The sequence below is a fragment of the Sphaeramia orbicularis genome, chromosome 14, assembly GCF_902148855.1.
Source record: "Sphaeramia orbicularis chromosome 14, fSphaOr1.1, whole genome shotgun sequence".
NCBI classification, from domain to species: domain Eukaryota; kingdom Metazoa; phylum Chordata; class Actinopteri; order Kurtiformes; family Apogonidae; genus Sphaeramia; species Sphaeramia orbicularis.
In genome coordinates, this window is record NC_043970.1 from 26,616,523 (window position 1) to 26,641,237 (window position 24,715).

At 36.7% G+C, this 24,715-nt stretch overlaps 1 protein-coding gene across 2 annotated transcripts; it reads left to right on the top strand.

The window, feature by feature from the left end:
• The first annotated feature begins 212 nt into the window (after positions 1–212).
• pld2 (phospholipase D2) lies at positions 213–24,629 on the top strand. 2 transcript variants are annotated; one of them, XM_030153670.1, is made up of 24 exons: positions 213–474; positions 4,953–5,130; positions 5,687–5,814; positions 6,941–7,083; positions 7,202–7,295; positions 8,096–8,161; positions 8,244–8,302; positions 9,140–9,385; positions 9,457–9,600; positions 9,685–9,768; positions 10,969–11,047; positions 11,159–11,269; positions 11,359–11,562; positions 11,666–11,822; positions 11,898–12,016; positions 13,297–13,410; positions 16,241–16,345; positions 17,096–17,184; positions 17,398–17,511; positions 18,794–18,840; positions 19,152–19,286; positions 20,523–20,676; positions 21,504–21,621; positions 22,019–22,243. In XM_030153670.1, the coding sequence occupies exons 2-24, from the start codon at positions 4,998–5,000 to the stop codon at positions 22,241–22,243; spliced, it is 2,868 nt and encodes a 955-aa protein (XP_030009530.1). In that variant the 5' UTR covers positions 213–474; positions 4,953–4,997. The 2 variants fall into 2 exon arrangements, with proteins under 2 accessions (XP_030009530.1, XP_030009531.1); XM_030153671.1 differs by lacking the exon at positions 213–474 and having other exon boundaries at positions 4,998–5,130; positions 22,019–24,629.
• The last annotated feature ends 86 nt before the right edge of the window (positions 24,630–24,715 follow it).

Below are 24,715 nucleotides of genomic sequence, written 5' to 3' on the forward strand. Positions count from 1 at the left end.
CCTAAATGACATTCCTTTGTGTGTTTTCCTGGTGGATTCTAGTCGGAACTTGTCCATCGTGTCCGTGTTTATTCTCCAGCTGTAAATCTCTCAGTTTGATCATGTTTATAGCAGCTCAAATTTAAGGAACAGCCCCCTCCTCACCCCCTGCCTCCAGATGATTTACCTCAGAGTTACAGGATACGTTGTGCACAAACATAGAAGTGGTACACATGACTTTTAGTCACGGCTGCTGCAGACCACAGTTTTAACAGGGTGGCTTTTCTTCCGTTTTCCTCCATAGTCAGTCCCGTAGGACAGAAATGGGCGGGATTTAAGTAAGTGTGCATCACCTAGAGGGAATACAAATGAACTCTCCTGTCAGAAAACGGGCTGAAACACGATGAAACGCACTTTTTTAGCCCGAATGAGTGTTTGTTGTTCTGTGGAGTAGCTGTGGGTGCTGAGCCGTGGTCGGATCGCTATCAAACAGAGGTAAGAAGGCCTGAGCCGGACACATATTTCAGTCGTTCTGCCTGAGCTGGCGCAGTGACACGGATTGGAAACAGTTCATCTGCAAAAAAAAAAAAAAAAAAAAAAAAAAAAGATCAAATCCAAGTGGGACTCTTTAACCCACTCTGTCACTTCGATCAGGTGACATTTATAGCAGTTTTCCAAATTGAGGAATTTATTTGTGGAATGCGTCGCCGAAAGGAAATAAGGAATGGGTGGAGACGAGAAAAACTAAAGCCCTTTTTTCAACCACGTAATTAAAAAAAACAACCTTATCCAGAGTGTTACATGCACCTTTAATACTTTAAGACAGTGTAAACTTATAGAAACTTTATTCTCATGTAGGAATAACTCACTGTGTCACTTTCCCCTCACTTTAAACACGCACTATGTCACATTTTTCCTGCTTGTGAACTATTAGATTTCCCACGGTTTGTTCTATAACATTGTGGTTTCAGTGTCAAATGACTGACAAGTTTAAAATGTGACTGAATCCACCACAAACATGAATTTCCCCAAATGTGAGCAGCCTTTAGATTAAGTCAATGAAGCCAGAGCAGGCTGGAGTTGACTCATTCAGTCAGTGTGTTATTTTAGGAGTCAGTGACAGATCAGATAATGTCATTTGTTTGTAGTTATAAGCTGTCGCCATGCCTATTATGTCCTGAAGGTCTCATGCGTCTTTTGTTACTGAAACATTGGGTAAAATCCTCTCTAGTGGAATGTGCTAGTGACACATTTTTGTGCACTGCATTTACAAGAACATGTTTCAGGTGCAATCACATTCATACCATCTTCCTTTCCAACTCAGTGTCTATTAAATGGATCAGATTATGTTCCTGCTTTTCAGACAGTGTTTTTAGAGTTATTCATACACATCTAGTTTGTTGGACCTCTGAGGTGTGCTCCTTCCCCTGAAACCAGACCCACATCAGGGAGGTAGACTGACCTCACCCTGCCTGAACACACCCTCAGGAGCAAGCCGAGAGCTTGGGAGCGTGGGGAAGTTTCCAGCTGTAACAAAAGTTTCAGCCAGGCCGGATCTGCACTTCAAAGCCCATGTGTAGAGTATTTTTTTGTCTGTGTGACTGCAGAACAGTGAATCCCTTGTTTTGTGTCTTTCGAGAAAATGACAGTCACAGTGAAACTCCAGTCGTCTAACAAACCAAATCTAACAAAACAAACTCTTAAATATACTAGGGTACGTGTTGCAATAGAATGATTATAATAACTGTGATAAATAAACTTTACACAGATTCTTATCAACTAGCAGTTAGTATGTGTGTGTGTGAACACAACCTCAAATATGTAATCTCTGTCCAGTTAGTAAATGTATTCATTTATTTAATCTGAATGTCCACAGTATCTAAAAATGCATACTGTTCATTTAAGATTAAAGATTCAAGAGTCATTTTATTGTCATTCAAACACAATACCAACATGGATACAGGGCAGAACGAAATTATGTTTCATCGCCTTTTTGCATAGACACAAGATATATAAAAACACCTTAGCAGCCAAAATATACAAGACAATAAACCATAAAAGGGGAATAGATTAAATGAAAGGGCAATAGATTAAAACCACGATATAAATATAAATATAACAAGTAATAAACAGAGAAATGTTAAAATAATTGCACATAAAACCAAAATTGCACTAAAGGATTACTGCTGAGAGGTGGAACTGTGTTGCCTTATTACAGAGATGTATATTATCTAAAATCTACTTCTGTTTCTGTTCATTTCTTTTGATTTCAGGATAGATTTATAAAATGAAAAGGATACTGTGTCTTTTTCTTGGATTTATCACATTAGTGTTCTGCTGAATACTTAGTATGTGAATTAAGAAGCAAATAGGTAATGTTACTTAAACTTGTACTTTCCTGGTACAATGCTCCCAGTCATTTCCAAAGAGCCTTTATTTGCGTCTGTATTCAGGCACAACTTTCCCTTCGCATCATGTGCAAATGTGTGCATAATATGTTTTTAGTTGTTGTGCCATGCGTGCTGGCCTACTCTGATTGTGACAACAGAAATAGTTTGTGTTCTTGGTCCATGTCACAATTTAGCATGCACCTTTAAGTGTTTACTCTAAACATTTGTTGTAGCAACTGACTGCAGCTGGTACTTTATATGTTCAGTCATTACAGCCCATGTCTTAAAACACAAGTTATTTTATGTGATAGATTTTAATAGAATAACAAATTATCCAAAAAATAACAAGAATTCTAACCTAATTCATCCAAATCAATAGTAGTTCTATTTACTTTTGAGATTTTATTGATTTTTATTTTCGTGCCTCCTCCTCATCACCACCAAACCCCAGCTCTCTGCTTTTCCAACTTTCTTTCATTGTCTCTCACACGCACACCCGCCTTCTTCGTCACTTTGTTTCCCAGGAAACAGCTTTTTACCCACATGCTACACAAAAGGCTGCACACATGCGCACACTCCTTTTCTGCTGCTGGTAGCTGTGCTGTAGACTTCATGTACTATGTCGCAATACCGAACACCTGATCAACAGGTAAATGCCACAAAATGCCTGCAATGCTTCATGGTTCTTTTGGTGTTTAAACAAATAGTTACTACATTACCCATCCTGACGTTCACTGTTGGGTACTGAATTTTAATTTAATGCCTCTTCTCGTGACATTATGATCAAATCAGTTCAAGCCTGCATGTAAGGATAGATTATTTCACTGATTAAGCAGCCTGTTCAGAATCTTAACCGCAAATCTAAATACACTTAAACTGCTATTTAATCTTATTTAAATGATTCTGCATCATTACACGTATTTCTGCTAATAAAACTACTTAAACTGTTGCTACTGCTTCCTTGTATGGGTAATAAAACTGGCTACTATTGCTGCTACTCTGGGCTGTTGCAACTATCAATCAGATTTATTTGTAAAGCACATTAAAAACAATCCATTGGCCAAAGTGCTGTACACAGTCATAAAAATAAATAAAACACATAAAAGAATGAATTAAAACGATAAAAGTGATCATACATTAAGACAATAAAAGCCAACCTCTCACCTTGAGTTAAAAGCCAAAAAGGAGAAAAATGTGTTGTAAGAGGGGATTTAAAAATAGAAATTGAGTCAGCTTGCCTGATGTGCAAAGGTAGTTCATTCCACAATTTGGGGGCAGTGACTGAAAAAGCCCTGTCACCTATCAACTTCCTCTGTGTCTTTGGGATGATTAATAGTGACTGATCTGAGAGAGCAGCTGGAGCAGGTCGGACACATACTGCAGAGCAAGGCCATTGAGGCATTTAAAAACAAATAAAGGAATTTTAAAATCAGTTCATTCAATCAAATCTACTGGAAGCCAGTGAAGTGATGCTGAAATTGGAGTGATACGGTCCCGTTTTTGGCTCCAGTTAAAAGTCGGGCAGCAGAGTTCTGAACAAGCTGCAGTTGTGTAAGTGATGTCTGGCTAAGCTCAACATGAAGTGCATTGCAGTAATCTAAAAGAGTTGTGATAAAAGCATGGATTAAAATCTGAAACTGATGCTGAGGGAGAAATGATTTCACTTTGGCCAGCTGTCTCAGTTGAAAAAAGCTGGACTTTACCACTGTTTTATCTGAGCATCAAATTTAAGATCAGTATCCAGCCTTACACCCAGGTTTATTGCCGATTGTGTCAGACATTGATGTAAAGGGCCCAGATCAACATCAATTTTGGAGGTATCACTAGGCCCAAACAACATGACATGACGTTCAGGTGTAAGAAATTTAGTGACATCCATGCCTTAAGTTCTATAATACGCTGTAGTAGGTGTTTTGCGGATTACATATTTTCCCTCTTCAGTGGTAATAATAATTTATGGCTGTCGTTGACATAAAGGTGAATATTATCACTGCTACGAAAGAATTGTTAACATCCATGTTGCTCTGCATTACAGAAAATTAAATATGAAAAAGATGTGTGACTATGTTAGGTTATAATTTATTTTGTTACTTTGCACAATAACTAATAAGAAAAGCAAGAAAAATAAAGATGAAATATAACGAATTGTACAGGTGACATTAATATCCCAAGACGTCTGTAAAATTATCCCAAAGAATAAACAGCAAGACAATATAACCAAAGCAGGTACAAGTAAGTAACAATAAATACAAGGCAATAAATACAAGAACTGAAACTTACCATTATATCTCTGAAACATGGCTGCACTGACATACACAAAGTCGCTCTCAGAAAAGAAAGTGTTGGTTCATTGTGAAAAGAATAAATTAGACATCATTCCTTTAAATATTTTCCACATTTATGTGTTATATAAATTGTAGCAAAAAGATATACAATGGTTTTTGTTGCTGCCATAAAATGTGGATAAATAAATCACTATATTTGCATTTCTAGCATTTGAAATAGTGTGAATTTACACTTAAAGTTGTGATTTATACAAATCACAGTATGTATAAAATCTCCCTTTGTTTTTCCAACTCTTAGTTTTAGCACAACAGCAGCTGGCACTACTGTAGCACCAACAGCGTCATGGCCAATCCAGGGGAATTAATCGAGCCACTCGCCCAGAGCTCAGCAGCACAAAACCTCGACAGAAGACGCTTCTCACAGGACATCCGCAATCTGAGTCCAGACGTAATAGATGGCCTTATGTCCACCTGTGGTAAGGACATGTTCTCCTGTACGGAAACCCTGAGCCCATTTGCATGCACACTAAAAATCTGATCATTATCTGATTTCTGGAGTTTTCAGATTATTCAAGAGATCATATAAACAGCATAATATCATATCAGCAGTAGTCTGATTATGAGAAATCAGATTTACACACTTGGGTTACGCCCCAATATGCTGATGTCTTTATGTATGTATACCTGTTAATATGATTTATTTCATTCTTTTACATCTGAGTTTGTGTAAAAACAAACTTGTAGAAAACAGAAGTGATGTTAGAAAACAATAACAAGAAGTTTGAGTCTATCATCACATTCTCTGAAAGAACAGCGATAATGGGCTGAAATGTAAACCAGAGTTTTTCAATTAACACATTTCTGAAGTGCATATAAACGTGTCATATCTGATAATTACAATTATCTGATTAGTCCCAGTTATCAGATTTTTATGGTCATATAAATGGGCTCACTGTCTATAATCAGTTTTATTAACTTTAATGACTGTATCAGGAATAAAACTGACACGTTTCCTGCATCTTTAAATAATAGATGGCCGTCCTTTCCTCGTGGTGCATCATCTTCCAGAATTAAAGGAGACAGGTATACCTTACTTAATACCCGGAGTCCCCATCACCTGCAAAGTGGACAACACAGAGAAATACACAACTCGCTCAAAGGTACATCTGTACATGTTTTGTAATGTGACCTGAATATTACTGTTATGAGTATTAGTGATAGGAATCTTTACAATAACCTTAAGTGGAATTTAGATATTCATCAGTTTTGGACCATGATCATTCTTTAAACTGACTGATTTTTAGCCTGGTGGAAGATGTTTCAAAACAAAATAAACATTTTTCATTAAAAACACAGATTTCTAGTTTTGTTCAATTTGTAATTTGGTACGAAATAAAAGCAATATGCTGCAAATTGTTTTAACCTTACTGTTTGGGTCAAATATGACCTGGTTTGACATTAATACATTTCATATTTGTAAGATTTTGAAGACTTCTAAATGTCAAAAATGAAATGATCATTTTGAAAAATTGCACATTTTTATAATGATGTGTACACTGATAGTAGTTTGGCACAAATTTGATTTGTATCAGTTATAATGCTTTTTGCCGGTTATAAATGTTATAAATGAAAGTCTCCAGGTCCAGAATGTTCTTTCTATTTCACTTTTGGTAAAAATCATTGTGACTGTCATGTTTTCAATCCTTCGGTAGAACAGGACCTGATATTGTGTAATAGTAGACATTTTTCCCTCCTTAAACGACTAGTGCAAACCCTAAAAAATACAATCTCCCTTTTCTGTGAAATAATATTTAAGGATTAAATAAATATTGATTATTGTCAGAGAGGGCATTTATAAATTCTAAATAGATCTGGGTTTAGACACTTTAAAAATTAAGCCTTACATACTGTTTATTTTCTTTTAGAGCCGTGTACATTTTCAATTTGTGAAGTGAAGGTTTAAACAATGGAATCCTCAAATTATTCAAGGGTAAATATGCTTTATCCTTTAAAGTTTGTTCTGGATAAAGGACATGAACACATGCATTTTCACAGTATAATGGTAAAATATAAGTAACATTCTGACTGTTATCTTTAAATCTAATTCACTCATCTACACTCTAGACTCTAGACTCTTTGGACTCTGACCTTAATATGATTATCAGGTAAAACCAAGGTAACGTTGCGATAGCTTGATAAGGAGGAACGCCAAAGCACTAAAGAAAGAATAATGTAAAACAAATAATAATAATAATAATATACAGAATTTCATGTATTTCTTTCCAGGTCCATGTAGGTACACTGTACACGGTGCGGCTAACTCATGGACATTTCCAGTGGGCAGTAAAGAGGAAGTACAAACACTTTCAGGAGCTACATCGAGACCTTTACAAGCACAAGATGATGCTTCACTTGTTGCCACTGGGAAGGTCAGCTCTCCAATCTGTATCACAGCCACAAAAGAGAACTCCTTGTGATGAATTTTGAGTTTTTAACATGTGATTTCTCTGGTACTAAACACTTTGAATATTCAAATGTCTCCAACAGATTTGCAAAAGAGAGGCAGCAGCTGAGAGCCATGTCAGAGGAAATGCCCAGTCTGCACGGGACTGACCGGACCAGGAGGGCCTCCAGCAAGATGGTATTCACCAAAACATTATATATACACTATACACAGAGGATTCAGTGGACCCATCAAACAACCTCTATAAACACGCATGCAGCGTAAACACTGCACATGCAAACTGGATATTTTTTAGTCTAATATTTTATATGTACAAAATAGTTTGGGCAAGAATTCAAAAGGTATTTCATTGAATTAACAGTCAGTGTTCAGTATTATTATTATAAGATAAGATAAGATATGCCTTTATTAGTCCCACAAGGGGAAATTCCAGGTTTACAGCAGCAAAGTACAAAAGCACATAAGAGCAAAAGAAGTGCAAAATCAAAAAAAAAAGACTAATCAAAAATCAAAAAAGCTATTTACAATTTACAGCTGTGTGCATGCTGACCATGCCACAGGTTGGATATGGATACTGTTTATTGCACTGATTATTGCACGGTATTATTATTAGTAGTAGTGGTAGCAGCAGTAGTAGTAGTAGTAGTAGTAGTAGTAGTAGTAGTTATTGTGTTGGTCCTCTTTTATATATTTAGGATATTGTTATTGTGATATCAAATATTACCAAATGTAAATAGTAATGTATAGGCCTAGAATACTACACTTGAATATTATTATAAAATAATATATTGATATAGAATATAGATAAATTAGATATTACAGTAATATCACAAACACATATAGTCTTTGAGAATTTTCGTTAAACAATTGCCAGGGACTTATTTCATTTAGTATTAATTTATTATTACATTGGCTTTGTCTCTTTCCTACTGTTCTTTAGTAAAATATTGAGTTTTTATGTACTTTCTTCATTGCAGAAATACCTGGAGGAGTACCTAAATGGTCTGCTGGAAAATGCATTTTGTAGGAATGACCATAGCATGGTATGAGCTATCAGACACATACAGTACAAATCAGATATGTTTTTTTTTTTTTTTTTATGTATGTATTTATTTATCTTTTTAGCTGGAATTCCTCTCTGTGGGTGCTCTCTCTTTTGTCACGGATCTTGGACCCAAAGGCTTGTAAGTAAACATGAGCATTGAGAAACAGTGTAACTATGACTAAGTACTGGTGTCAGTAGCAGAGAGAAGGACCCTGGAGAAGATTCTGTCCATCTTGGACAACCTCCAGCATCCTCTGCACAGGACTGTGATGAGGCAGAGGAGTGTGTTCAGCTCCAGGTTGCTGTCTCTGACCTGCTCCAGTAGCAGGCTCAGGAACTTTCATCCCCCTGGCCATCAGACTGTACAACTCATCACTGAGTGGTCGGGGGGTCTCGGTCTCAGTCTCAGAAATGACCACATCAGGACTAATACGAAGAGACTTTAAAATATCCAAGCACCTTATGTAGTTGGACTACACCTACTTTTCGAACCACCATAGATCACTTAAATAACTGTTACACTTAAATCACTGATTCACTTTAGATCACTGCTAGACTTTATATCACTGTTTCATTTTATATCACTGTCCTGAAATATGTAAATACAACCAGAAGTCTTTATTCACAGTATTGTACAGGAAGCTCTTTTAGCGGTAGTTCTTTAGTTATGTAGCAAGTGTCTTTTAGAGTATATATACTAACCTTAATGTCAACCTGGTACTAACCTACTGTTGTGTTGTGTTTTGGTCTGTCTGTTTTTGTCTTCTTGTGCTGTATGTAAAGCTGCTGAATACTTGAATTTCCCTCAGGATTAATAAAATATCTATCTATCTATCTATCTATCTATCTATCTATCTATCTATCTATCTATCTATCTATCTATCTATCTAGCTATCTATCTATCTATCTAGCTATCTAGCTATCTAGCTATCTATCTATCTATCTAGACATATGAATACATGTCTGTTTGCTTCAGGGAGGGCCCTATCTTCAAGAGGTCAGGGGGTCACCGTATTCAGGGTTTGAACTGCATCGGCCATCACCAGTTCTGTTTCCGCTGGTCACGCCGCTGGCTGGTGGTAAAAGACTCGTTCCTGATGTACATGAACAGAGACAACGGAAGTATCAACTTTGTGTTACTGTTTGACCCTGAGTTCAAGGTGAAAGTGGGTCGTGCTCACACAGACACCAGATACGGAGTCTGTTTTGAGAACTTCACTCGGTAAGTGAGTCTCCACACTCAGTCTGAAGTCTGGAGATGAATGGGTCATGATATGTGTGTTTGTGCTTCAGGTGTCTGGTCATCAAATGCAGCAGCTACAGGCAGACCCACTGGTGGAGTCATGAAATCAACCGGTTGGCCGAGAGCTGCGATTACCTCAAAGTACAGTGCTTTGGGGGTTTTGCTCCACCACGGGACAACACACTCACTAAATGGTCAGATATGTAGTCCTCGTAATATTTTTTGCAACGATTTATCCCTAATTTGTTTTATTAACCCTTACTCTGTATGGTTTGAAGGTATGTGAATGGAAGTGGCTACTTTGCAGACCTGGCTGATGCTCTTGAACAAGCTAAGGAGGAGATTTTCATCACTGACTGGTGGTGAGTGTCATGATGCAAGAAACACAGAACACAGTGTTGAATGAAATAGAACTGATAAAAGATGTCAAAACATTCACAACAAAGGTTAAGAACTGGTTCAGAACAAAACAAGAATGTACCCACTTCTAAAATGTGTAATGTTTGATGATGTCGGACTGTTTTTCTTTTTCATTTTTTTCTCTTTTCTCTGTTTTTCTTTGAGTGTGTGAATGTGTGTGAGTGTGTGTGATAGATTTGAACAGGCTTTTATATCATTTGTTTTTACTATTGCTTATACTGTTTTTATATTGTTGTTTTTGCTGTAAATCTATTTCGCTGTTGAAAAGCCCAACATTGGATGGAAGTTGCAAACTAGCTAAATGCTATATATGCTCTTTGTTGCAGAGGATCAGATATTCTATATGTCCACTATGTCTCACTGCATTGTTCCAGATAAATAGATGAATAAATAAATAAATAAGATATGGTTACTGTAAAAGTTCAGTTCAAAATGTATTAGATTTGTAATTGTGACAGGGTTCCTATGCAAGTATGGACAGTGTGGAAAAGTACTGAATTTGATTTTATAAATTTCCAGGTCTGGAAAAGTATGGAAAATGGAAACAAATGTATGGAATGTTTCCAAGACTGTTACCACTGTTCTATTTTCTAAAACATAAAATTATGAATATGTAAAAAAAGAAAAGGATTGATTTGTTTGTTTTTTTTTAAGGTGCTTAAAATATTTAAAATATCTGTGTGAGCACATATAGTTAGCCACATGTCCCAGAAAACATTTGGGCAGATTGACAAGTAGCATGCCCAGCCTTCTGCTCTTATCCTCCTCCAACCCATTTTAAGACCTGCCCAGGTGTCGTCAAGTTTCACTGCTGCTTTGACTGACGGGTGATATCCATTTGCTGTTCGTGAGCAAGCTATTCAAAATGCCTTGTATGATTGTTGGCAGAACTCATAATGGGTAGATGTAAATTCTCTGACAACTGGCTCATAAATCCCAAATATAAAGACTGGTTGGCTAGTTGGAATCTAGAAGTTAGGGTCTGGAAAAAGTATGGAGTTTTGACATTTCAAATGCGTAGGAACCCTGTTGTGAGCATGAAGTGTATTTTGTAGTATTATGATGAACAGGAATTCAGCTAGTTATTGATTTAATTGGTAGATATAAAATAGATGAGAAGATTTTTGTGTGTTTTCCCTCAGGCTGAGCCCTGAAGTGTTCTTGAAGAGGCCAGCAACTGAGAACTACTGGCGCCTGGATGAGATACTCAAACGCAAAGCAGTAGGCATTTCTTACCCCTCTTTTTAAATTTATTAAACTTTAAAATGGTTTAGAAAACTTTAATATCAGTTTAAAATATTTTTTCTTCATTATTAACTTAAAATTCTGCAGGAACAAGGAGTCAAAGTGTGTGTCTTGCTGTACAAGGAAGTGGAACTTGCACTTGGCATCAACAGTGACTACAGCAAAAGGACTCTGATGAATATGCACCCGAACATCAAGGTTTGACACAACTGCTCCTCAAGTAGATGTGTTTACAGATTCCCTATGTGCCTTTTTTATATCAGTTTGTCTTCTTTGTTTTGAATCAGATAATGCGACATCCTGATCATGTGTCGTCTGTGGTGTTCCTGTGGGCTCACCATGAAAAGATGGTGGCTATTGACCAAACTGTGGCTTTTGTCGGAGGGATTGACCTGGCATTTGGGAGATGGGATGACAGCCAGTATCGGCTCACTGACCTTGGTTTGACAGCCAACAGTGTAACAGAGCCGGAGCCACAAGAAAATACAGTGGTAAGCACATGTTGAATCTGGCTTTTTATGTCATTGATCATGCTTTCATGAATCAGTACACTTTCAGTACGTTACATTTGCTGCATGAACTGATTGACCACAGGTTGATGCAGTGACTGATGATACAAAACCATTGGAACCAGATAATCAAGTAGAGCAGGACCCTCTGGATCTGACTGGCAACACTAAGCTGTGGCTTGGCAAAGACTATAGTAACTTTATCAGAAGAGATTGGGTCCAGTTGGACAAACCCTTTGAAGGTACATTATCTCCTTTAGTATCACAAACACACTCAGTCTCTGAATGAAGGCTGAAAGGGTTGCTTTTCTTTTCAGATAACATTGACCGTACTCAAGTTCCTCGCATGCCGTGGCGTGATCTGTCTGCAGTTCTTCACGGCAAAGCTGCCAGAGATGTAGCACGGCACTTCATTCAGCGCTGGAACTACACCAAGGTCAGGCTCTTTTTGCATCTTTAACTTTTCCATGTCCCACAGCTGTCTAGTTTTTACTGGTAATTCAACAGATTATTCATAAATTCGGACCTGATGCTTTAATAGGTTAAATATCTTTACTGTACAGAGTGGTAATGAAATACATTTTTGTAGTTATTACTGATAATAATGTAGAGATTTATTTAACCCATAAAGACCCAAACATCCATCACAGACCAAAATCATCTACTGGTCTAAACTGTTTAATACCTGTTGATCCACTATTCCTATCAATACACGTAAATAATTGGTGTAAAATACAGCTTTACATCTTTTCATGGTCATCAGATATGACTCATTTAGACGTTCAGAGGCTAGTGAATGTGGAAACACTGTCATCTTCTACAACATCGATTCACCAGTAAACCCCATGGAGTTGGATCAATGACAGTGGATGGAAATGCTTGTTATATGTTCAGTTAATGATATATTTGACTGAAAAAGTCACTTTTTATGCAGTTTTCTCTGCTTTTGATGTAATAATCCTCAATTTTAATCTGAGCTTTTATAAACATCTTCATGATCAGTAAATTAAATATAAGAAAATATCTGACTTATACTGATTAAATACAAAATACAGAGGATAATATTATAAGTAAATGGTGATAAATCTCTTAAGAAAAGTTAAATATAGAGAAAATTTCATTTGGGAACTGACATAAAAGTAGTGCTGGGTCTTTATGGGTTAAAAGCCTCCGAGTTGTAATTGAAGCTCAGTTTGTTAAAGTAAAATACACTTTATTTCACAGATTTAGCTCACCTCTGATTCAATATATATATATAGCATATAACCTTATAAATAGTAATAAAACAAGACATAGCATGATGGCAAGGGCTATTATGATATCAACAAGTGAGCTGAAGATGAATTGTCTGTTCAACAGCATTGTCTGTACATTTCATGCCACCACTGTAGTATAAGTCTGTTAATTATACTATTAACTGTGCTAGTGTTGTAGGTATATTAGTAAGTTATGCATAGTAGAGGAAAGATGACATTATCAAAGCTGTGGAAGTGTCTATGTAACTGTTATTATATAAGTGAATAGAGATGTTTATATCCTAGTTATAAAGAATAATTACCTAATGGTGGGAACTGTTTCATACAGTCAGTAACCACCTGTAGGTGATTTTCTCTGCATTTCTTTAATAAAATGCTCTGTAGATAAATCAAAGCAATGAAGATGGTGCTTGGAGCTGTAAACATAAAGTGAAAATAGTGATGTTCTTGATTGCTCTAGATCTTCAAGATCAAGTACAAGGATGATTTCTACCCCTACCTTCTCCCAAAGTCCCACTGTACTGCCGACACACTGCCTTTCACTGTGCCTGGGTCCCAGAAAGCCAAAGTACAGGTATGAATACACATTAATAGTGACTTTGTGTGCAGGTAGTGTGATATGTGAAAACAATATATTGAAAATGTGTGTGTACTGGTGGACATACTGGTGAATTTACAGCCAGTTTTTATTTACAATGCATGCTTTGTAATTTTTTTTTCACATAGCAGAAATTATTAGTAGCATTGTTATTAACCCTTAGGGGTCTGAGCCTATTTTGGCTGTTTTTGAGTACTTTTGATTTTCCCTTTATATACTATACAAAGAAATGTTTACTATACCCATTTGTGGTATCTTTTTTTTCAGCACAACTCCATCTATCTCATTTATTATTTTTTCACTTTAACCTACGATACCAACACAAAAGGCCAAAAAACACACAAAAAATATAAAATCCAATTTGAAAAATGTATATAATTTATTGTATAAATAACGCAAAAATGCTTAACAAAGCTGTTCAAAGACTTTAAAAGTGAATATTGGTTCCAAATATTAGGTATATAAAATCTAAATAAATCAAAATAAAAAATAAATAAATTAAAACTATACTCAAATATTTGACATAAAAGCATAACTTTACATAGACATTTTCTCATCCCACCCCACCCCCGGTCCTCGCAGTTTCCGGATCCAGTTCAGGTGGGGTCATTCTCACCCTTACCTGTGATGCTAATGCAGTCTGTGGATTAGAATCCGCAAATTATTCTCGTTTGTTTGCTCCGGTTTCAAAACGTCATATCTCCGGTTGTATCAACATCAAATAAAAAGTGGGAGGGTGTTTCAGATCCGCACTTTCAAATGCAATTGTCCCCAGTGGTCTATGTGACCAACTTCTGACTCTACGACGTGTTGAAATTGTCATGTGATTCAGTTACGGGTCCATGACTGTGGACCCCTAAGGGTTAATCAAGTGTCCATATTTCTATTTCTTAGTCACTGATCTTTTATCCTTCATTCAAAAACACACACAGTAACATCAGGGTCATGTTTAATCACATAGGTGCAGCTTTCTTTAGTCTGTGTGTTGCTTTTCTAAAGAATCAAAATTCATCTAGTGCAATGGCAGTGTGTTTACATCGAAATCCCAGCTCTGGTAGGTTGAGTAATCAGGGTTTTCAGCCTTGATACAAACATACAGTATGGTCTCCTACACAAAAGACTATTCCCATGTGACATTAGTCTCTTAAATACCAGCCTTTCGTTCTATTCACATTAGGTGGCAGCTCTCCCAGGAGCCAGATTTAAGAGAAAAGCAGAGATAGACTTTACACTTAAGCCAACAACAACAACAACAACAAAAAAAACCCTTTTGTCCAGTTCTGGCAGGAAAATCAAACCTAGTTTCTTTTCACACATGATGGAAAAACAATGACAAGAATATTTTTATGTACATGTAGAAGTTATGTCATCTGAATCACTAGTGAGCTAAAAGGTTTTATTCTCAGAGATGAATTTAATGAAAAGCATATTGAGAAAGATGCTATGTTTAATTAATGTGCGTGTCATTTCCATATAATTTTAGAAAAATTAGAGTAATAACTGTAATTATTGTAAACAAACACCCTTGCCAAGAAGATTTAAGGCCCCTGTAAGCTTCTGCTCTGCACTGAGTGACACCAAGTCAGATTTAACAGGAAATCAGAAGGACTTCTTTGCAGGACAACAAAGGGACACTGTTCTGTGTTTTGAAAAGCAGCTAAAGTGTTCAGAGTTTTTCTGCAGCGGCAGATGGTGGAACAACATAAAACCTGTGCAACAAAATCACTTCCAACATGTTTATCCTGTTCAATAAAGCCAGAGAAAATAAATGCGGTGAGAGAGAAGCCAAGGACAGAGAGGGAGAACAAGTAGAGACTTCATTTACAGCAGGTTTCATGGGAAATGTGGGCTAAATGATGTGACAAAGGCTGCTATTAACATTAATTACACCAAGGTATTACACATCTTAATAGGATATAAATGAATGTCACATGTTTATGTTGCTGTCCTCATAGTTGAAGGATTAAAGCATTCCTGGTTTGACTCAAAGTTTTAACAGAAAATTGTTTCTTCCACTACAAAACAAAAGAAATCCTAAATACACTGATTTACATGCACAGACATAGTGACATATGAAAATGTTAAGGCTTTCCATATTAAACAATGTATGCAGACATGTAGCAAAAATAGAGAAACATAATCATCCCATTTGAAGAAAAATGTCTTCATCTTAACCTGTAATTATAAATTTAGACCATTAAAGGTTAATTGGTTGTGAGAAACATATTTTTTTTTGTCCTACATTGAGTCCTTTCTTATCATCCGCAGGGTTATTTTTACTCAACTTATTTGCACCCAGTCTTTGAGTGTTGGGTAACAATAGCTTTTGTTGTGTGTAGTCTAATTCTACTGTGGGTGGCGGCCTGTAACCGATACCCCTGCTTCTCATTATCATCAAGCTTTCCTATCAGGTTTTAGTGCAGGTTTTATTCAGGTTTCAGGGACATTTACAGTCCTTGTATGGTCACATTTTGTGCTTGAAGTGCAGTCTCTTTCCCCCCCTTGTTTATGTGTGTTTTTGAGGTTAATTTCATAAAGTAAAGCTCTTCATACACCAGGTGTGAATGAATAAAAGTAGACTATATTATTATTATGGATTATATCATCATTTCCGACTCCAAACAGTAGTTTCTGGTTTTATTTCATGTTGGTAGTTCAGGAAATGGGTGTACAATATTTCAATGTAAAGTCTGCTTTGAAATGTAGAAAATGCACCATATTTATGACTACCACAGACTATTCAAGAAATGAGAATGTTAAATGAAGTAAACATATTTAATGACTTAGTTTTTGTCATTTTTTTCAGGTGTTACGTTCTGTAGATCGGTGGTCAGCTGGAACCTGCGAGAATTCGATTCTCAACGCCTACATCCAAACCATCGAGAACAGCGAGCACTTCATCTACATCGAGGTTTTTGTTTAATTATTTATACTTTCTGATCTACTGTAGTGTCACCTTCCCTGTAATTGTTTTGCCCTGCTTTCTCTCTGCTACTGACCAGCCTATTCCCAAATAGCTGTTTTGGTTACATTGTTTCTATTAGTATTTCTTTTCATTTATTGTAATTTTAATCTGACCTGATCTGATTCGATTGATATTTACTTACACTTATTTGTGATTTTCTTCTTTTTCTTTTGTAATTTTAATGGCTTTTTACGTTTGTATGTGTATGCATGTTTTTCTAATGTCATGGAAAGTAGTTTGTAACCTGGTTTTAGTCTTGCACACAGGATGTACCCTAACCTAACATATCAATCAAGATTAGCTATTTTATAGAGGCACCATTGCTGCAACCTTAGCACTGCTGAAGATAACTTTAAAGAAATACAAACTAATCAAATGAGACTGACAGTTTTTGCCACTATTTCAGTATGATAGTGGACCTATTACCAGTGCTTGCACAGCACTTCCAAACTGTGGAGATAGATCTGTAAGTGTGAAAAAACTATATATACTGTATATATATAAAAGGTTACATACATAGTTACTTGACTTAATATTCAACACAGGTTTATTAGCAGATTGTAGTTGAGGTAGGTAAACATCAGGTTTCAGTTGAGTTTCAGTGGAATACTAGATTAGTTGTTTCCTTGCCAGCTCCCTGCCTGTTGTAGCCTTCACCTCATACTAAGCTACCATCTGCTTTTTCTCCAACCGTAGAACCAGTTTTTCATCAGCTGTGCTGATGGGAAGACCGTCCATAATGGGATCGGGGATGCAATTGTGAACCGAATTCTGCGTGCACACAGGTCCGATCTCTTTGTCTACTCCTTCTATTCATTTTTCCTCCAAGGATAATTTCACCATTCATGAAACATTTATGGATTAGTTAAATGTTAGTTCTCTATGCTGTGAAAATTAAAATATTTTTAGTAAAACAGACATAAAGTGTGGAATAATTTTTTGGCACAGGTGGTCAAAATATATGCATGGGTGCATGCTGACTTTGTGTCTTATTGCAGAGAGCAGAAGAAGTACAGAGTGTTTGTGGTGATTCCTCTACTTCCTGGATTTGAGGGAGACATCAGTGCAGGAGGTGCAAATGCCATCCAAGCGATACTGCACTTCACTTACAGGCAAGTGTACAGGAGGCTGTTTTTCTGCCATTATCATCTGCACTCAGCCCACAGACAGACAGTATTTATTACTGCAACCGCAGGATCACACCGACCCTCAACTTTAATTTAGCTCAAAGACATGTCTGATTATTTACAACAGTACAGTAGATCTAGATGTATGTAGGTCTCAGGAACAAATGTGCTGCTACACCATCATCTGATATGCATATTGATTTAAAACATGCTCACTTTTACAACTTTTGTATGCATGAATTGTTTCTGTTACAGGTTTGTAATTTGATCGCAAGGTCTTGTAGATAATTACTTTAGCTCAATGTTATGTTTTATAAGTGGAATAATACTACTGAAGTGAAAGTTTTATTTGTACTGTTCATTTAAACATGATCTATTTTTCAAGATACACCAACAAAAATATGCATATAAAGTTAAACCACAGACAGACACACAGATTGTATAATATATTGTCACAGTGTGGCTTCCTATGTTTTGGAGCTCATTCCAATTGAACAGAAATGTGTAATAACCAAAAGAAATATAGTCTGCACTGTCAGGAACTCCTACAAATGGTCGTTCCGAGAGTTAGAACAGAGTTAGGTCAAACAGGTTTTCAATACAATACACAGATCCGTTTACAGCAGGACCTGAAACTGTCAGAACTCAGTGTTTTGGGGGAATTCAAGTCAGTTTCAAATGCTTGAGAAAATAATAGTCTTGGTCAATTTAACTGCTGATTAATTTGCACTGGAATAGTTTTTGAGCTTGTCTTTTTATTGGTTATAACCAGATATTGTGTTTATTAACTTGTTAAGTCCAAAATTATTATTTTTTTGTTGGATTTTTTTTTTTTTTTTATTGTTGGACCTATGTTTGTGCTGCTCTCTTAGCCATAACACACTTGAAATGGGATTTTAAATATTAATGAGTGTTTCATCTGGTTAAATATAGGACTTAATGCATTTATTTGCAGCAAAGTATTTGAAAACACTTTTTTCGGTGTGAGCGGCAGTGACAGCTAATGCTAAAGTGTCCTATGGCCCGATATTCTGAGTATTGTGTTAAATTGTAACCAGAGAGCAGAGGCAACCAGGCAGACAGAACAAAAAACCAGTAACCAAAACCATAACTTCCTTTATGGATGCATTAGCTAGCCTATTCACTCTACTGCTGTTATCATTTTTATTATTACTATGGTCTCCCTTGTTACATTTGTCCTCATGTATAGCTACATGTTTTTTGATTTTCATTCACAAAACATTGTTGCTTGTGTCCTTTTTTGCAGGACTATATGTCGTGGAGAGCACTCCATCCTGTCGAGACTTAGTGAAGGTCAGTTTTCTTTCATTTGTCCCCTCTGGTAAAAGTCCAAAATACAGCTACAGAACATCGCCTTCTGTCACCTGTTTCTTTCTAACTTGTTCCTCTCTTTCTTCTTTGTTGCTCCTTTTAAATGAAGCTGCTCATCGTAGGTATTTGCCCTGTCTGTCTTCTTTTTCATCCTTTACTAGTCAGCTATTCGACATCTGAGATCCTTTAACCCAATCTATTTCAACCCACTTGACTTTATGAGTTTCAAAATGTTATCTGTTGTACTTATTGTTTTTTGTTTTTGCAAACAATGCGGTTTTAATTTCCTCCAGTTCAAGATCAATGGACTGAGTACATCACAGTGTGCGGCCTGAGGACTCATTCCCAGCTTTCCCAGTCCCTTGTGACCGAGCTTATCTATGTTCACAGCAAGGCCCTCATCGCTGATGACCGCCGCTATATCATTGGTGAGTCACAGCTGGCACCATCCCTTTCAAAGTTAGATGATGGCCTTGACCTTGAGTCATCACAGAGCTCCATAACAAAATAGCTCCACAGTGATCTCCCAGCACAAACGGTAGCCAAGAGCTCACTCTAAGGTTTAAATGTTTAATTTAATGCTGGATTCATCATTTTCAGTATTTCAGTTGACACATATTTTATGTACAGCTGATACAGTTTTGTAATTACTCAATGAGTTATGTTTTTTAATTCTGTTTTTCACCACTGATCATTTGGGGATTAAATATAGGCTCCTGTAACATTTTAATTTTGAGGCGGTTTCCAGGCTAAAACTTGGAAGCAGCAAGAACTAAATGATTAAAATGGAATTAGATTATAAAGCAAAGCAGTAAAATTGGATATTATATTAAAAATTGAGTGATAAATTACCAAGTGATTTGATCAGTTTAAAACTGTAGTATGATGAAAATAGAGCCCTGTTTCATAATTTTCCCTATATTGCCTTCATTATTCACAGCACAGAATAGCCATTTATCACTTCAGGAAAGTGGCCTCAAGGATTACAGGGACATTAAAAAAATAAAAGTGAGCTATGTGCATGCATTTTATGTTTTGGACTTCATCATTCACAATACTAAACTGATATTCATCATTCACAGCACAGTTTTTATTACTTTAAAGAACAACAACCACCCACTCAGCGTATTACTCGAGTGGGTGGTTTGCTGTACTAACCCTGTGTACTAACCCAATCAGTTAGTGAGTGGGTGTGGTTTGTGATTGACAGAAGTGTGTACTGTAAATGATAAATGTCAGTTTGATTTTGTGAAAGATGAAGAGAGCAACATAGCATGTCAGTCAAGTTGATCACAAGTAATCTCTCACTATGTTTTTCAATTCACTCACAAATTCAAAACTTCCTTTTTTTTATTATTATTTTTTGTTACTCTTACCTTTGAGGGAAGTGCATTCTGAAAGTGATAAGACATCATACCATGAGTGTTTTACTCAAATCAGCTTTAAATTAATCTATCACTTCATCATTTATCACATCCACCTTCATTTTTTTTTTTTTAAATTAAAGTAATGTAACTTGCACCCATCATAAAATTAAAGAGTTAAAATGAACATAGAAAACCCAAAAAGCAACATCACAATACTCTTAAAGGATCTGATAATTTTGGTTTGAGGAGTCTGAAAGGACAGATTGTAAATGTGTGTGTTCTTGTCTTGTGTTCCAGGCTCAGCCAACATCAATGACCGCAGCATGCTGGGCAGCAGAGACAGTGAGCTGGCAGTGTATGTAGAGGATGAGGAGAGAGTCCCGTCCATTATGGGAGGGGAGGAGTACCAGGCAGGACCCCTCACACTGGCTCTACGCAAAGAGTGTTTCAGGTCAGGATCAGATGTATTGTACTGTATTTGCTTTGAAATGCATTCTGTATACATGACTCTGAAAGTAAAATACTAAAAAGACACACTTCTGCTATGTTAATTTTTAAACCCTTAGTCAGAATAAGGTGGGACACTATTAAGTTACAATTAAATGTGAGAGCAGTCATAAGCATATTCCATAAAAACAATATAATGGAACTCTTTTTGATGTTTCACCTCATTAAATTTATTCAGTTCATATTCCAGATAAATCAACAAACCTCCTGTACACAGATAACATAAGGTCTCCTTTTGGCTCAGTAAAGTCTGAACTGGCATTACACTGGATATAACACCATACTGTAGTGCCAGACAAAGGTTTACCATTAATTCTGAGCCCATGTGGTTCTGTTAGTGATAGTTGAATGATGGTTCATTGGAGAGACAATGTCTCTCGGCTGGCCTGGGAACGCCTCGGGACCCCCCCGGAAGAGCTGGAGGAGGTGTCTGGGGAGAGGGAAGTCTGGGCATCCCTGCTTAGACTGTTACCCCCGCGACCCGGCCCTGGATAAGCGGAAGAGAATGGATGGATGGATGGATGGATGGATGGATGGAGTGATGGTTCTTGATGTGGTACCACCTGAGGGATCAGAGGGCATGGGTGTCCAGTTTAGACTTGTGTTCTTGCCCTTTCATGCAATGTCTTTTTTTTTTTTTTTAGGGACATTGTTTTAACATTTCATAAAAATAAAAAAGGGAAAGGTTATATATTGGTTATACATTACTGACCTGAATTGTACATTTTGCATGTAAGTATTATGCTGATGTTGATTATTTTCTCTCATCAGTGTTCTTGTTGGAGCCGCTTCAGACCCTAGTATCAATATTGATGATCCAATCAGCGATGAGTTTTTCTACTTGGTCTGGAATGAAAAAGCTAAGCAGAATGCTGAGATTTATGACAAGGTATGAGCTAAACTAAGTATGGGTTATGTCATGACATATAATCAGACTGCTGCATTATACATCTTTGGTGAATTCTCAATTCTGATTGGTCTGTTATTTCTGTATATAACACATTGTTGCTACAGGATATGCAGTTCCAGCCATAGAATATAACAGAATAATTCATTTAGAGGAAGTAGTAATATAGTATTTTTATGTAAATATTTTTGTCAAATGTTTCATTACTGTGTGATAGGCAGGGTAATATACAGTATAGCACAGCAGTGATTCTTACAAAATAAACCTGCATCACCCTCTTTGGTTTATTTTTCAATAATGACTGACCAGTTGTTAATGATCCCTTATATACTGTTAAAAAGGAGCATGTGTAGTTTCAGTTTTACATCTTTGTTTCCAGGTCTTCAAATGCCTACCTTGCGACACAGCCCAGAATATGCGGGAGGTGAAGGAGTACTCCAATCAGGAGCGCCTCTGTGACACTGACCCAGAACAGGCCGTCGAGGAGCTGAAGGCTGTCCGAGGACTGTTGGTCCACTTCCCCCTCAAGTTCCTGTGTGAGGAGAACCTTCTGCCTCCACTGGCCACTAAAGAAGGCATGGCCCCCGTAGGGCTGTGGACATAACGTCAGCTATCAGACCATTACATAACAGTCAAAGGCCTTCTGTACAACATGCTTCTTGTAGTTTTATCTCACCTAATGTTCAGCCCAGTAGACTATAATAGTCACATCACACTTACTTGACTGTTGAGACGATACCAACTGAAAACAATTTGTTTTGTATGAATGTTTTTGTGAAACCTGTTTGACTGATTATGGGCTTGTCTGAACATAACCCCTCAACTGTAGATTTTATGATTGATAATCTTTTAGTAGATGAGCATGATGTAGAATAGCATGTACTGGCCAGTTAGTCCATGACGACAGTGTCTGTTTCATAACTTCTACAATGCAATCTGAAGTGCGGAGCTGGCGGCAGTGTAAAGCTCAGATAAATGAATGTGTGAGTCAGAAGAGAATTGCAAGGTTGTATTGGAAATGGAGCATCTCACATGATCAGGGAACATAGTGTACATTTATTGGTGCAAGGTTTTTGGGTGGGTGGCTCTGTCTCTGTCTCTCTCTTTCGCTCTCCTCACTCACTCCCTCTGAGGCTTCACCTCTCACTGCAGTGCCAGCAAATCTGTCAGAACATTTGTGGTTGTTATGGTGACGGATATAAAGAGATGACTAGATTGTAGCTGAAATAAAGACTGGATCGGGCAGAAAAGGGAGAGAACTGATGAGAGGGGTAACTTACTAATTCAGGATAGTGCATGAGAAAATAGAAGGTAATGTGTCAAAAGGAGACTATTTGTTGAGGAATGTCATTTTGATAATTCTGGATAAATGACAAGGTGGTACAACTGTAAATGGAAAGGAGAAGGAGGATAAGATAATTAAAAGGTACGAGGTTGATTTAGCATTAATAGTTGCATGTTTTTAAGTCACCATGACAACAAAGTGAATTATTATTTCACCATGTTGTCAGCAGTCTAGGACAGAACATCCCACTGTCAGAGAAAGCCTCATGAAGCAGAGACAGAAATTGTTTGACCACCATAGTTTTCATGTTTTTCTTATATGGACTCCAGGTGCCATATCATACCTTTAATGGCCATTCGTCTCCAGTTTGCCTGTATTAAATCATATTATTTATTATCATTTTTCCTTAGATGCGCTGTTTTTCTGTAATCTGTTACTGAAGAGTGATTCAACATGATTTACAATTCTACTTAGATTTCCATTTTTAGCACCATTAAATCGTATTTTTTAACCTTATAATGTACACGATTTTTAATACTTATCTAACCATGTTACTGAGCCACGAAGCAAGCAACTACTTTTAGATAAACACCTGTGATTGGGCACCTATGGTGAATGGTAGAAAACCCCCTCCCCTCTTTTGAAATGCTGTATTCAGTCTAAAAATACCAGCAATGAAAGGACAATGTAATAACTGAGCTGATGCTGAGAAAATGGACTTAAAGTGTTTTTCTGCAGGAACATAAAGAAGGAAAAAAGAAAAGAATCCTGAGCAGGGTGACATTTTCTATGCAAAGTGTAGTTACTGAAACCATTTTACATCTTTGAATGATCCCCAGACCGGCCAAGTGCAAACACCTCCTTCATACCAAAGTCTCTGTTTTGTTTTTGTCAGGCCAAGTCAAAATGAGGGCAGCATCTGAAGTGTGTTTGTGGGTTTTGGTTGTTTTTTTTGCCTTTAGGTGGTGTTCCCATCTGAATTTTATGTGAAGAAAACCTCTACCATGTATTTAAATGAGACTTACTAGGCTGTATGTAATAAGTGACAAATACTGATAGATTGAAGTCCCTCTCATTAACTCCATCTGTTTTGTCAGCTTGTTGTAGTCACACTGGTTCTTATGCTTTTGAATCAGGGCCAGAACTTATCACTACTTTAATGGTTTTTGTGTGAACTGATTTGCAAATGTCACAGACCACAAACATCTCATGCAAACACACTTGTCCTGTGTCAGCGCCTTTTAACTCAAGGGCCCATGAAAGTCTGTTTAGAAATTGTGTGGTTATGAACTGTTGACACTTTCTTTCAGAGGATATTAAATTACCTCTGAGCCTTCACATACTAGAAGCTAAATATTTTCTAGTGTCCCTTTTTGAGCACAAAATGGTTTCTTCCTGTGGTATTTTTTTTTTTAAAGATTTCAGGAAAATAATTTTGACGTACTAAGAAGTGACTGCACATTGTTTAATTTTTGACTACTAGCCAGCATTTACCAGTATATATATTTTTTATAAATAATTTGTTTTTAACCATTCTTTGTTTATGTGAACATTAGTTTAGTTTAATACACTAAAATGTATGGACTATTAACACTCATGATTGTACTAGTACTGTGTCACTGAGCAATTTCTACTAAAGTATATTACTATTCTTGTTTCCATAATACATTTGACTATTAAAATTAAAATGACTTTTTTAACAACGCAAATGTGTACCTGCAATTTATTTTTTATACTTCTAATTATTGGGAGTAGATATGTGTCTGGGTAAGAAAATCTCAACTGGAAGGT

Coding starts and splice junctions, on each gene's coding strand:
- pld2 (XM_030153670.1), top strand. CDS start 4,998: ATGGCCAATCCAGGGGAATTAATCGAGCCACTCGCCCAGAGCTCAGCA. Junction 11,823..11,897: donor GTTGGACAAACCCTTTGAAG/GTACATTATCTC, acceptor TTTTCTTTTCAG/ATAACATTGACCGTACTCAA. Junction 19,287..20,522: donor TGACCGCCGCTATATCATTG/GTGAGTCACAGC, acceptor CTTGTGTTCCAG/GCTCAGCCAACATCAATGAC.